This window comes from Athene noctua, chromosome 10, assembly GCF_965140245.1.
Source record: "Athene noctua chromosome 10, bAthNoc1.hap1.1, whole genome shotgun sequence".
NCBI lineage: Eukaryota > Metazoa > Chordata > Aves > Strigiformes > Strigidae > Athene > Athene noctua.
The window spans coordinates 21,104,275-21,118,318 of NC_134046.1; the positions used below are offsets into that span (position 1 = coordinate 21,104,275).

The following is a 14,044-nucleotide window of genomic DNA, read 5'->3' on the forward strand; positions in this document are numbered from 1 at the left end:
TTAGTTTTAAAAAATCAAGTAAGGACTTTGTTATGGTAAGACTATATGTAGCTAAAATACTAAACTGGGAATTACAGATGCGCTTGGCAAATTTTCTTTAGGATAAATCTGAATATAGGATGATCACCTGGCACTTGTATTTACAGCTAAATAACTCAGCCAGGTAGGGAAGATGTAATTTAAAAACTGTATCTGATTTACATTTTTAAAAAATATTTATTAATATTGTTATTTATATTTTGTCTTAGTTTTGTAAAATAATTAATTTAATTCTGGAATACATTAAGGAAGTTGTACTTTATACTGGTGTGTGCCAGCTTTCTGAAATTTCAGTTCAGGAATATTATTTAAATTCTGCTTTCCAGTGGCTTCTTTTTATTAGTTTCAGCCTCTTAATTTACACAATTTGCTCAAAAATATGTGCTGGTACTTAGTATTTTACATGTTGCAACATCAAACTTGACTTGACTGCAGTTCCTTGAATGTGTCCAGCTAAGTTGTCCATGCTTCTAAGTAAACATATGGTAACAATGGTTACTGATCATAAATAAGTATCTGTAACATGCTCATTACTTTTGTCTGCCCTTTTTATTTAAATTCCCATTTTCATGTTCTGTCTTGGGTGAAGATTGTTTACTGTCTGTTGTCTGTTGAAATTTTTCATCATATAGGCAAAATGCAGGATGGGAATATGGAGAACAGCCAGAACAAAGGTAATCTTCTTTCATATTAAGGAGGTCGTGAATTTTGTTTTTAGCGTGTAGATAAATCCTGTTAAAAAATAAAATGAAAACTTGTGATTTGTGCCTGTGTGTAAAAATGGCCCTATTGTTCATTCAAACAGAATGTTAAAAAAACCCCAACCAACCCAACCCCCCCAAAAAAAACACCTTACCAAAAGATTGCAACTTTTACAGAAATTTGATACATCAGATACATCTTTAGGATAGGCCTAGATCAGTATTTCTAATAAGCCATTTATAGATTTTACTTTCATGTCACAAGGCTCATTTGAATTTATTTTTCTTGTGCAAGTTATGTATGCTCTGTACTGTTAGTGAATTTCCAACATTATTTTTGACATGTCTTGTCATCCTTGGTGTGTAATGGTGTTGTACAGATATATTTTCTTTTGCAGGGAGAAGGTAAAGCAATAACAAAAGGAAACTTTAAAGCCAAGAGGTTACTTAGCAATGTAAAAGAATATTATAAAGATAAATAGCAGGAAGATTAAGAATCTTAGTAGTTTCTTATTTAATGTACAATCTCAGGAAGAAATGGAAATAAGTATTTTGCTTTCTCTGAAGCAAAGTCATGGTTTCCTCTTTATTATATGAAACACAGCTATTGTGATTTCTTTGGGCTATGCCAAATAAGTAAATTAAACTATAACTTTATCTGCTCAGATAATACTAAGATTGCAAAGGTTATGGATCAGAAACTGAATAGATAAACTCAGTGGTTAATGGTGCAAAACTATTAAATAAAATGACATTAAATTAATAAGTTTTAAGGTTAGATAGATGAATTAGATTTCCAGGTCAAATAAGCATGGTTTTGTACAGTCTGTTCATGAATATCAAAGCAATGCTATTTCATCTCATTCTATTTAATTTACTTCTGTCTGTGTTCAACACAAAACAGAAACATACACATATATAAACTGGAATATAATTGCTTTTAAAAAACATGTCTTTGTCTTTGATACTAAAGTTTCCTTATATTAGCCATAGCATTCTTTCGAGAAAGAATGGTTTGGCCTTTAAATTTTGTGCATTTTTTATGGTGGAATGATGATGGTATCGCCATTGGATCCGATGGTTAAGTTACCTGAACACTGAATGCTAAGGAAACTTTGGAAGTCTGGTGTTCTCTAGAATAGTGGTTTGCAAAGTATGGTCCACTGGTCACTGAGGTGCCCATGCAGTCAGGAGAAGTGGTGCATGGATCATCTGTGGAACCACATTACCTTTAAAATGTTTTCATTAAAAATATGATTATAAGGGTGCATTGTAATCTATGAGATACTAAAATTTAGAGAAATACAGACGATTTGCCAAAGCATTTGAGATCTGCTATTCTAGGAATCCCTGCAGTACCGATGTACTGTTACTTGCCAAGTAATTTGCAAGACATTAAGTGATATATATGTGTATAACACAGAATGTCATTGGTGGCTTAAAAAACAAAGAAATAAGTAAAAATCAATGGGTTTCGTGGTACTTGACAAACAGCACAGTACATATCCCCGTATGTATGGAGTGCACATGGATATTCTTGTACATCTGTGCCCCTGCAGAACCTCGCTGGGTTTCATAGGGGCATCTCTCTGCCACAGAAGCGAAGTATAATTCTATGTATAGTTACAATCTTCTGTGTTGCAGTCAGCCCCTGCAACGAGTGTTGCTGGTTGAACTCAGTAAGTATCAACACTAAAAAAAAAAAAAAAGAATATAGAATAGTTTTGGAGTAACAGTTTTGTTCTGCATTATTAGCCAAGCAGCAGGATGGGGCTGCTGCCATGGAGATGCAGCCACTGAAGAGCGCGGAAGGGGGAGAGGGAGATGACAAAGACAAGAAGAAATCCAACATGCACAAGAAAGAAAAATCTGTTCTTCAGGGAAAGCTGACCAAGCTGGCAGTCCAGATAGGCAAAGCAGGTATGACTGAATAGCAGTGTGTTATACTAGCAACGAAGGGTTTTAAAGCAAATTATTCTTGAAAGGGATAGACTTTTTTTACTGCATTATTTAGAAATAGGTCATCATACTGTTTTAAGGATAGTATGTGGTATTAAAGATCCGTTCTTCTGAAACTTAGCTTTGTCACGAAACTGGAAGCTTTGGGCAACTTGGATTGGATTGTAATGAATATTTGAATCAAAATGAAATGTAGATTTTCTCATAGTCAATATTCCCAAGTGCAGTAATTACATATTTGATTTCCTCTCCCCTTAGAACTTCTGAGTACACAGTTTCAGAATCTCTAATTTCATCTCAAAATATCACTCACACAGTATTTCCCTCTTATGGATTCTGAAATCATTTTCTTCTCTCAATATCCATGTTCCTGCTTTCTACCCAAATATGACACATCTGTTGACTCTTGTATCCAGTACCATCTGGTCCCTACTCTTATAAGTAGCAGTTCATCTGCAACATGTAGGTAGAAAGCGAAAATATTCCGTAATGAATAATGGTCATTAGGTTCATTTTTCTAGTGCTATTGAAGAGATCTTGATCTCTATCCGGATCCTGGATAGAGCCCTGTAGGCCTGAGGCCCTACAACAGATTCTTAACTGTTCAATTTCCTTCATCCTTCTTTACCAGTCTGTATTTTACCCCTGCTATTCCTTATTTGTTTTTAAGTTCATTGCACTTAGTTGATCACATAACCCCATGATGCCTCTTCTATCTCTTTACCTGAACAGTGCATGACTTGGATCATCACGTCTTTAATATCTGAATTCATGCGTTGCCCAGTTTTGTATTCCTCAAGCTTCTCTGCTTTGTTGCTAGCTGTACAAACAGTATGCATTGATACAAAAGCACTTCATTTCTCATGATCATTAATTTCTTAGATTAACTACCTTTCTACATTGCTTTCTGATTATTATTCTCCTTGGTATTTCGGCAGGCATGTGAATATCAATTTTAAAGTAATTGTATAGGGATTTCTAACCATAATGTGGCAAGTAATATGAATTAAATTAATTAATCATTGCCTCATTTGGTTTTTCTTTGTCATTGGGCAGTCTATGGGGATGTCTTGTGTCATGAGTATTTGCCTGTACAGTATTTTAATGGATTTTCCTTTATCCTCTGGCATTTAGCGATCTCTCAGACTCATCTGTTTCCTGTCAACCTTAGCATCCTTCAGCTTACCAATTTTTTTTTTAAACTTCAGTCAAGGCATAAAATTGACAGCATTCTCCTTCTCCTGTATGATCTCGTTAGAGAGAAATTAATTTATTCTGAAATGCAGGCTTAACTGCTTCATAGAAACCTGACCAAGAGCAAAGCAAAATAGATGTTCTAGTGGAGTTTTTATTTCTTTACTCAAATCCGGGAACAAAATTGTGGAGGAAGAGTGCTATCTTATCAAAGTCTGTGTCATTGGGAGAGCATATTAAATCCCTGGGTTATTTTGTGAATTCTGAGAAATACTTACTAGTGTCTCTTGTGCTGTGCGGTCGGTGTTGTACCTCTTTTCAGCCTCTCCTCATAAAAATGTGCAGTTTGCATATGTCCCTTTGAAATGGGAAACCTTGGAAACACTGTTATTTATCGCATTTTCAAGAAAAAGTTAAAATCTGTTCTGTAGATGATTCTGCAGTATTGCCTCATTGTATTCAACCAGACACATCAGTAGGGCTTTTCTAAAATATTTTCTACAGCAACATAAACTACAGGAGACTCCTTTTTTCAAGCCTCTTAAGATAAACTTATTTAAAAGAAAGTTGAATGTTTGAATATAGAGTAGTCATTTGTAAAAGGCAGAGGTTAAAAGGACAGATAAATGTTGTACCAGGCAAAGTAATGTACTAAATTGAAAAAACTTCGCAACAGCAGAACTCCTGTTGAACTCGGGTAACGGAGAAGTTTTAAAGGCAGAAGTATGATGGTGCATAAAAATTAATGCAGTGTGATTCAGCTGTTCCGTACAATTCAGTGTTTATTCACTGGAATGTGTGGTGGTAGTAAATGCATTGTAGTAATGTTTTTTCTACATTGCAAAATTTATCATCATCATCATTATTGGTACTGGTGAAAAATGTCTTGTAGAATAAGAAAGTAATTACATATCAAATTCAAATGTAGATTTCTAATTGCTCATGGTTTTACTTATGTTTTATTTTATAATAATTGATTCTTTCTATTTGCAGGTTTGGTGATGTCTGCCATCACTGTAATAATTTTGGTACTATATTTTGCCATTGACACATTTGTGGTCAACAAGAAACAGTGGTTGCCTGAGTGCACTCCTGTCTATGTTCAGTATTTTGTTAAATTCTTCATTATTGGTGTTACTGTACTTGTGGTTGCTGTTCCTGAGGGACTTCCACTTGCTGTCACTATTTCTCTGGCTTACTCTGTAAAGGTAAGAAACATTAAAAATAATTATGGGAGAAAAATACTGTTCAGTTGAGTTTACTAGTGAGTTAGTCTCCACGTTTTATCAGGTTTGATGAAAATTTGCCTGTAGATTAATGTGCCCCAAATATTAATGAGAGTGAAATTTCTTTAAAGTGAAACTTGGCTTTATATTGAAAGTATTTCTGACAAAAATGCAAATACATATGTATTCTAATACATATCTTTAAAACTACACAGTGGAGGAATATCAACCAATAGAAATACCTTTCTGTAAGGTTACCAGGAACTTAATGAGTAAAATTTACTATGAGAATAGTCCAGTCTTTTGGTACAGAGTAACTCTGTCTTCAGATTTTCTTGGGCAATAGTATGAAGTTTTGACAAGGATTTGAGGTCTTCAGGGACACCTTACAAAGAAATTACAGTTTCACTGGAACTTTCATGTACTTTTCTTAAATGCAGTTGCAGGTCTTTGTAACCAGTGTAAATGATTCTATTAGAAAATTAAAGAGGATTAAAATCCGGGATTTGTGGATTACTCCATTATCTGTCTAGGAGTTTTCTCAGATTATTTTACCAGTTTAGTCAGATGGACCTTATTTAAATATTCTGGGATACTTAGATGAAGATTCTGTAAAGTTTATTTCCATTTACTGTGTAAACAAATGAATATAAAGTCATGAGGAAGGAATAGCTTGATTTATATGTAGCCAAACATCATTATTATTAGGAAAGAAGAGCGCATCTCAAGCATGGGATTTTGCTAATAAAGACTGTAGCTGCTTTTAAAATATTTTCCAGTTCTCCTTATGTCCTTCATCTGACACATGCAGAACATTCATGTGTATCTGTATTTGCAGTATCAGTCTGCAATACAGCTTTGTGTACAACTGGCGATGTTGTGCCCTGGCAGTATAAGATACTGTTGGACAGTAAGTGTCAGGTGATTGGGCACAGAGGTTTTTTTAGTATTGAAAGCGTATAAACAAGGATAACATGTATTTCCAGGATGACTGTGCGTCCTGTGAAAAATATGCACTGTGGAGTGGAGTACTCTACAGTGGTGGGGTTTTGTGGGTGGGGTTGTGGGTTTTTTTGTTTGGTGGGGTTTGGGTTTTTTTGCTTGTTGGTTTCTTTCTTTCTTTCTTTCCCAAAATGTATAGTCCGTCTTTGTGCTGCAAGATAACATCCTGACATTGGAAAAAGTATTTTTAAAAAATCTAATATTTGCTATAATAATACTGTTTGAAAACATCCTCTTATCTTCACTTTCTTTAGCTAATCTTTACTGTTCTAGCTATTCCTTAAAATGTATATATCCTGCAAAAAATGATGGAACTATGTTGGTTTATCAAAGACAAAATTTTTTCAGGGATAGTCACTGCTTGGTTGTCTGTAACTAGCTCTTGGGTTACTGGCCCCGATCAAAGGTCTAGTTTAGTGAGCATACTGTTCTCATCAACAAGAGTACATACATACTTTTTTTGCTTTTTATAACTGATGTTAAAAATCTGTCAAAGCAAATCTTGAAGCTTTTTATTTTGCTTTTTCTCAGAAAATGATGAAGGATAACAATCTGGTCCGCCACTTAGATGCTTGTGAAACTATGGGTAATGCTACAGCCATCTGCTCTGACAAAACAGGGACATTAACAACCAACCGGATGACGGTTGTCCAAGCCTATGTTGGTGATGTCCACTACAAAGAGATCCCTGACCCAGATTCTGTACCTGCCAAAACCCTTGATTTGCTGGTTAATGCAATTGCTATCAACAGTGCTTACACTACAAAAATTCTGGTAAGTAGGCTTTTTCTGTCAATAAAATGAAACATAGCAGGAGAAGGTGTAATTTTTTTTAAGCAATGTTAATTCCTTAACACCCTGTTGTTGATTATGAAGTGTTAAATACTGTTGAGGTCATCAAAATGAGAACAGGTGCTGTACAAACTGTATATTTTATGTTTTTCTTTTAAGAATAGGGATGTGCTTGTAAGTACAAGACCATGCTACATTTAAAAAAATTCTGCTGTTGTTAGATTGGGATGTTCCAGTTTTGGTGCAGGTAAATTTGCTAACACAACTAGTTTTTACTGAGACTTCATATGTGTAAAATTGGTTTTGTGTGTCTAAGAACTTTCAATTAATTCTCAAATAGGACAAATTGGATTGGTTAAATCAGTGAGGTTAATGATCTTTATTCATTCTGCCTTCAAGTGAATTACATTCAGCAGTATTTTATTCAGTCTGTAAAGGAGGGCAAAATGGAAATACCCTGTTTGCTTGTGGCATTAGATTCTTATGTACAGAGCTAATTGTGGGGCCAGAAACTTTTGCAATTCCAATAGATTTGTTCTTTGAAAGGTCAAGCTTAATCTTAATATTGCAGAACAAATACACTTTTATAGTTTATGTATTTATGTACTGTCCTTTTTATAGCTCTGTGCTGAGCTGCATAATATAGTCTTATATGCACTTCATGTTTATTTTAAAAGTAGTCTTTTAAAACACAGTCGCAGAAAACAATTGGTGAAATACTGCTGAGTGCTGGAGCATGTATTTAATTTCATTCTTGCTATGTAAATATATGGATATTATGGGAAGGTGTTTTTGAAATGAATGCTCCTGAGAATTGCTTAGCCAGGGTTAGTGTCTGAAGTCACAGGCACAGCTTAAGCATGCTTCAGTCATTTGTGCTGTGATGCACTCACTCTTGTGATCTCACCAAAAGCTCTCTGGAAATGGGAATGTGGGGTGAACCAGCCCCTGAGGCAGCTTGAGTGGCTTCCTACATCAAGAGCAGACAGGGATTCACAAAAATGTTTCATCAGCTCAGAAAGATACTGTTAGTTGCCACCTTCCAGCTGAAATCAGCCAGCAATGTGAGTGTACCTCTTCTGTTGCACTGTAGAGACAAATAGCTCTGGTCAGCTGAGGCTGGAGCTAGCCTTTCTGACTTTGAGTTCAGACACCCTGTAAGTTCAGAGCTTACTCAACTGTGCACCAGCTTCAGCTGTGAGCATCCAACTAGCAGCACCAGTTGTGAATCCTGGACTTTAATTCTAGCCTTTTCCTATGGTCTGTCCAGGTCAAAATCAACCAGAGTAGCTGAAATGAAAGATGGGCCTTCCATTCTCAGGTCGTTCATTGTAAATGCTGTGTAACACCTCACTGTGGATATTTTATGGCAGTGGCTTTTGTAATCTAGTTTGAAAACATCATGAAATTAAACAAGGCTAAGTGCAAGGTCCTGCACATGGGCTGAGGCAATTGGATGCACAAAAACAGGCTGGATGATGAATGGATGGAGAGCAGCCCTGTGGAGAAGGACTTGGGGCTTAGTGAATGGAAAACTGACCCTGAGCCAGCAATGTGCACTTTCAGCCCAGAAAGCCAACCGTGTCCTGGGCTGCATCAAGAGAAGTGTGGCCAGAAAGGTGAGGGAGGGGATCCTCCCCCTCTGCTCTGCTCTTGTGAGACCCCCCCTGCAGTGCTGTGTCCAGCTCTGGGGGCACCAACATCAGGACATAGACCTGCTTGAGTGGGTCCTGGAGGGCCATGAAGATGCTGGGGGGTCTGGAGCACCTCCCCTGTGAGGACAGGCTGAGAGAGTTGGGCGGTTCAGCTGGAGAAGAGAAGGCTCCGGGAAACCTTAGAATGGCCTCCCAGTACTTAAAGGGACTACAGGAAAGGTGGGGAGGGACTCTGTCAGGGAGTGTAGGGATAGGATGAGGGGTAAGGGTTTTAAACTGAAAGAGGGGAGATTTAGATTAAAGTAAGAATTTCTTCCCTGTGAGGGTGGTGAGGCCCTGGCACAGGTTGCCCAGAGCAGCTGTGGCTGCCCCCTCCCTGGAAGGTTCAAGGCCAGGTTGGACGGGGCTTTGGGCAACCTGGGCTGGTGGAAGGTGTCCCTGCCCATGGCAGGGGGTGGGACTGGATGAGCTTTAAGGTCCCTTCCAACCCAAACCGTTCTATGATTTGTAAATTATCAAGAATATTTTACTATTGCTGAATAAATCATGCTTTCACAAATCAGTATAACATTTGATTGTTGGGGAGAGGAACATAGATCTTCGTTATTTTAATATTGTTACATCTTAAGTAAGCTTAGGTACTTCCTTCTGTAGAAAGAGAAATAGAATAAAACATCCTCAACACGCAGTCTGGGTTCAAGACAATCTAATAGAGACAAATTGGGATGAAGGATAGTAGGTAGCTGTATAAATTTGTGTTTGTATAACTGTTACAGTGGTAATGCTAGTCACCAGCATCAGTCCTAGCTGTCACTGTGGAGTTTGGGAGAGCTTTGAGAGAATGATACTAATGTTGGCAGAATTCTCCTCATATCTAAGAAACAACAAGGCGCAGGGCTGGCAGAGTGGTTGGTAGTTAAGTCATGTGTGACTCGCAGAGCAAGACTCGGTGTCAGCTGTGCTTCATTTGGTTTATATTTTGCTGTTTATTTTGAATGCTTGAGATCAAACACAGTAACAAAGCGTTTCTGTTCAACTTCCATAACCAGTTCGCCCTCTCTGAATCTTGGAATGGATTTAGGTTTCTGTAAGGCATGGGAAGGCATCAGACTTTCCAGAGGGATGCATCTGTATCAGTTTAATGTTCTTTCTCTTACGGTAGTCGTTTCATTTGGCTGAAAAATTTCTGGTCAATAGTAGTTCTAAAATTTCACTTTGGCATCAAAAAATTAGTTATGTGCACCTATTAAAAAGAGTCAACGTTTCACCATTTCTTAGCTTTGATTTAGATTTGGGATAAATTCTTTGTACGATCGATAAATGGATTAAATCCTCTGAAAGTCATCTTTGTGCTGGGTGCATATGAGATGGCTACTTGAATTTATCTGTGTAAAATTAATGGGGATTTTTTAGCTATTATAACAGCATCATAAGATCAAGCCTTGTGGTATGGACCCCATGAGGATAACAACTCTGGTATCAGAGGAGCTATTTTTATTCATTGTTTATAACAGACTTAAGCTAAATTTTAAGATAAAAGGTATTGTTCCATAGCCCTCATTCTTTTTAAATCTTAAATAAATACAGTAAAAAAAAAAACGTAAGGGAGTTGTTTTCAGGATGAACTACATGGAATTATTTTTCTAGCTGCTAATACTGAATGCATACTTGTGCACTCATTCTTAGAGCATATTTAATCAAATTGTGAATATCAGCTCAAACCCAAAGGGCATATAAGTGTTATGTCACTAAGACTGAATTTTACATATTCTATTTTTAGTTATCTAGTTATGGGTATGCTGTAAATTGGGTTTTGTATGAACTTCTGTTCAGCGTGATCACATATGGGACCATAAAATTAGTCAAGAAGCTCTGCTGAATGAGAAATATTCCCTCTTGCATTGTCTTTTGATTAAGGGGCAATTGAACCATTGATAAAAATATAAAAGGAAAATAATATCACTGCTTGGAATAAAAGATTTGAATTTCCCTGAGAAATTAAACACAAATTATTCCAACTGAACAATAGCATCATTAAATATAGTTCTTTTTAATGCTTTCCAAGGATTAAGTTACTGGGTGAGCTGATTTTTGCATTCCATTAGCTTCAGAGCTGCTTTCATGCTATTTATGTGAAGCTGTTGTCCAGAAAACCTTTCTTTTCCAGTGTTCATGTTTTAGATAGCTTTTCTACATGGGAATAAAATTTAGACTTCATACATTTTTGCATGTAGCTGTGATGAGGACTGTAAAGCATCTCTTACTCTGAAAACTAAATTTGCATCTTGGGAATACTTTGATTGCACTTGGAACAGAAGTACATTGACCTTGGATATCTTGGAGCACTACTGAAATAGAGACTTCAAATATCAAAACTAGTGATTTGAACTCTCCTATTGAGCTGTGGTTTGCATAAATTCAGTTTTAATTAGAAAAGTATTTCTTCTTCCAGTTTCCTGAAAACTGTCAGAGGGCATAGATGACATGCTTGCTGGATGGGCATAATGTGCTCTTATTAAGAAGAGATCACAGTTAGTATTTGAGTGATTTTCAGCACCAGTGGAAAAGACCCAGCTGAACCCTTTATTGTTAGGATCTAACCACAGGCATTTCATTTGGTACTTGATAGGTGCCTAGGGAGCAAAAAAGCTACTTATGCCTGTATTAGGTGAATATCTGGATCTGCATCAGGAGGACTGTTTTCAGTTCTAACGATCTGGAGTATCATTTACTGCAGTTGCACGGTATGTGGCACAGTGTAGCAGCATCCTTTAACTGAGGATCTTGAAGTAAAAGACAGAGATGTCACACTAAAATGCAAAACATTCCCTCCCTTGCACAGCTTCTGCCAACTTAGGAAATGAAGTAAATATATGTTAGTTTATGTATTAGTAAATGTTAGTCAAGTAAAGAATGTTACCTTGTAAAAGTTTTGGAACAAAAAGGCCTCAAGGGGCAAATGAACCAAAAAAAAAGAAAAAAAAAAAAAAGTAGATCATTTTATTGCAGCCAGAACAGAGAAAGAAGTGTTACCTGTTTATTGTATGGCAGAACACCTGCACATGACACTCTAATGTCTGTCTAAGAAAATGGTGAAGTTACCAAAGTTGCTGCCAGCACGCAGATTCCAACCACAGCCCTAGGTGAGGGTCTTCACTGTAGGCTCAGACAGACCTCTCCTCACAGAGTTCCAGGGGTGGCTTTGAGGGCCCCAGATAACCCCATCAGGGAGGAACAGGGGTGCCCCACAAGCATCCTTGAGAGGAGTTATTTCTGGGGGAGAGCAATGGTCACCTTCCGTGGGAGAGTGATGCTGAAGACGCAGGCTGGCTGCGGGGGTACCTGGTGTGTAGCGCTAGGATGGAGCTGCAACATAGACCTAGCCATTAAGGTTTATCAGAAGAGAAAGGAAGGTGTTAATTCACCTTCTTACTTCGTGTAATTACTTTTTCCTGAATATATAATGAATGATCTTGTTAAAATAAGTGGAACAATATTTTTAACTTCTTTATACTGAAAGCAGTTCAAGAGATTTTGGCACAAAATTTTATTGTTAAGAATAAATAGTTCTTGTGACTGATTGTCTGATGCAGAGTACTGGAATGAATGCACTTCATACTTTCTTGGAGAAAAGGGGTGGAGGGAGGCTGGCAGAGCAAGTAGGTAACTCATAATAGATGAAAACCATAAAAGAAATTACATTCTTCAAAAGTGAAATGGTAAAATTAATGGAAAATAAAATTTTAGTGCAACAGTTGCTTTGTAGGAATGGATTAAAATTTACTGTGGGTATTGAGAACATGGATGTAGTAGCCAGGTGAAGTGTTCTTTTTATTTGTGAGGGATATATTTGCATCCAAAAGAAGTACAGCTATCTGGGTTGGGATACATAATGTTCCTGTCAGAAATGGTCTTAAAAAAGGTATGCGAAGTTCAAAATACACTTCTTTCTTACCCTTTAAAAAAAAAAAAAAATCAAATGTAAAGACTGGATTTCAGTTATGAAATACATGAAATAATCTTGTCTATTTTTTATTAATCGGATGAAAAAATTGCCTCAAGAATAGTACGTATATGCACACACATATTATTTAGCCAACAGAAATTTAGTGTAATTTCCTTATACCTTTCATAATTTCATCACTTTCAATATAGCAAGGCTTTCCTGAAAATAGTTTCAAAGTGGTTTTGGGGGATATGCATATCTGGAGGTTTCCTACTGAATCATTTAAAAATTTGAGTAGTAGTAGGCTGGTTTATGGATTTTTCTGTGCATGTCCCCACATTAATAGTTAAAGTTATCAGGGATGGAAAAGAGGATTGAAATGTCCTATCTTTTTAACAGTAGTTGCTTGCAGCTCCCTAATGCTTGTCTGACAGAGCATAGATCTTTTATTTTATCTGTGTATATACATATATTTATGTGTCTTGTATTTAGATAAAGCCTTGTTTTCAAAATAGAATGGAAGAATGAGACCCTAACTGTTTTGGAAAGATTGTTTATTTCATTTTACACAAAGCTCAAAGCCAATAGCTCAGATTATGCCATATCTATCAACAGAAAATCATCAGAATTTATATTTCCTGAGGCCACAGTAAAAGAGCCTGTACTTTATTGTAGCTGTCTGCCAAGGGCAGTCATGCTATATGAACCTGCTATTGGATGTCACTAGAATTCTCTTCTTTAAATAAAGGAGAACCACGCTACATTTTCAGTTATTTTGATATTTGAAATTGGAAAGATATCTTTACTCTTATGGTTTTCTTAAAACCTGTTATCAAGCTCTTTGTTTCTTTTGTTAAAATACAGGTAAAATTGCCATTTGTTTTTACTGTACATGTAGCTTGAGGTGATCTCTATCCAGTTCACCCATTGCTGCTAAAAATGTTTTAAGTTAAAATAGATACTTTAGAAAACCCCAACAAAAACATATACACAAAAAATGAGGACAGAAATGGGGACAGAAGTAGTAAAAAAATTAATAAGGATGGATTGCGGAAAGCTTTCATTTATGATAACATTAAATGACAACCCAAGTTAATGGCCTGGCCTAAATTCTGTTTTATTCCTTCTGTAGTTTCCTACCATTAACATTAAGCCGCAAATACAACTGGCAGCTGCAGTTGTTGACTTGAAGGCTGTGAGAAAGATGGGTCATTTATCAGACAGACAGTCAAGTTGTCAATCCGGGTTGACCTGCCTATGAGAAAGCAGGTCAGCTCTAGGGAGGAAGAGGCAGGGGAAGAAAGAATGAGAACTCCAGAAAACAGAATGCTGCAACAAGGGCACTTTGGGCAGGAAAAAGAGAAAACTGTAATATAGGGAGGAAAGGTGATTATAACTTGGCAGCAGCAGAGTTTGCAGATATTCTTCACAATGCACTCCACCTTTACAGCTGCGGGTCTTTCCCTGGTTCACTGCTTCACGTTTTTTCCAATCGAGTTGCAAGCTTTGTCCGCAAGGAGGTTTGCACTA

General features: G+C 36.8%; 1 protein-coding gene across 8 annotated transcripts in view; it reads left to right on the forward strand.

Annotated features, from left to right (window-relative positions):
* Positions 1-14,044, forward strand: part of ATP2B2 (ATPase plasma membrane Ca2+ transporting 2) — a 252,940-nt gene that overhangs the window by 163,186 nt on the left and 75,710 nt on the right. For 6 of the 8 annotated variants that reach the window (XM_074914647.1, XM_074914648.1, XM_074914649.1 and 3 more), the window contains 4 exons: positions 672-713; positions 2,496-2,660; positions 4,887-5,101; positions 6,653-6,895. In XM_074914647.1, the coding sequence (XP_074770748.1) occupies positions 672-713; positions 2,496-2,660; positions 4,887-5,101; positions 6,653-6,895 (665 nt within the window). The remainder of the gene's footprint in view (positions 1-671; positions 714-2,495; positions 2,661-4,886; positions 5,102-6,652; positions 6,896-14,044) is intronic. The other 2 variants (XM_074914653.1, XM_074914655.1) reach the window with 1 other exon arrangement.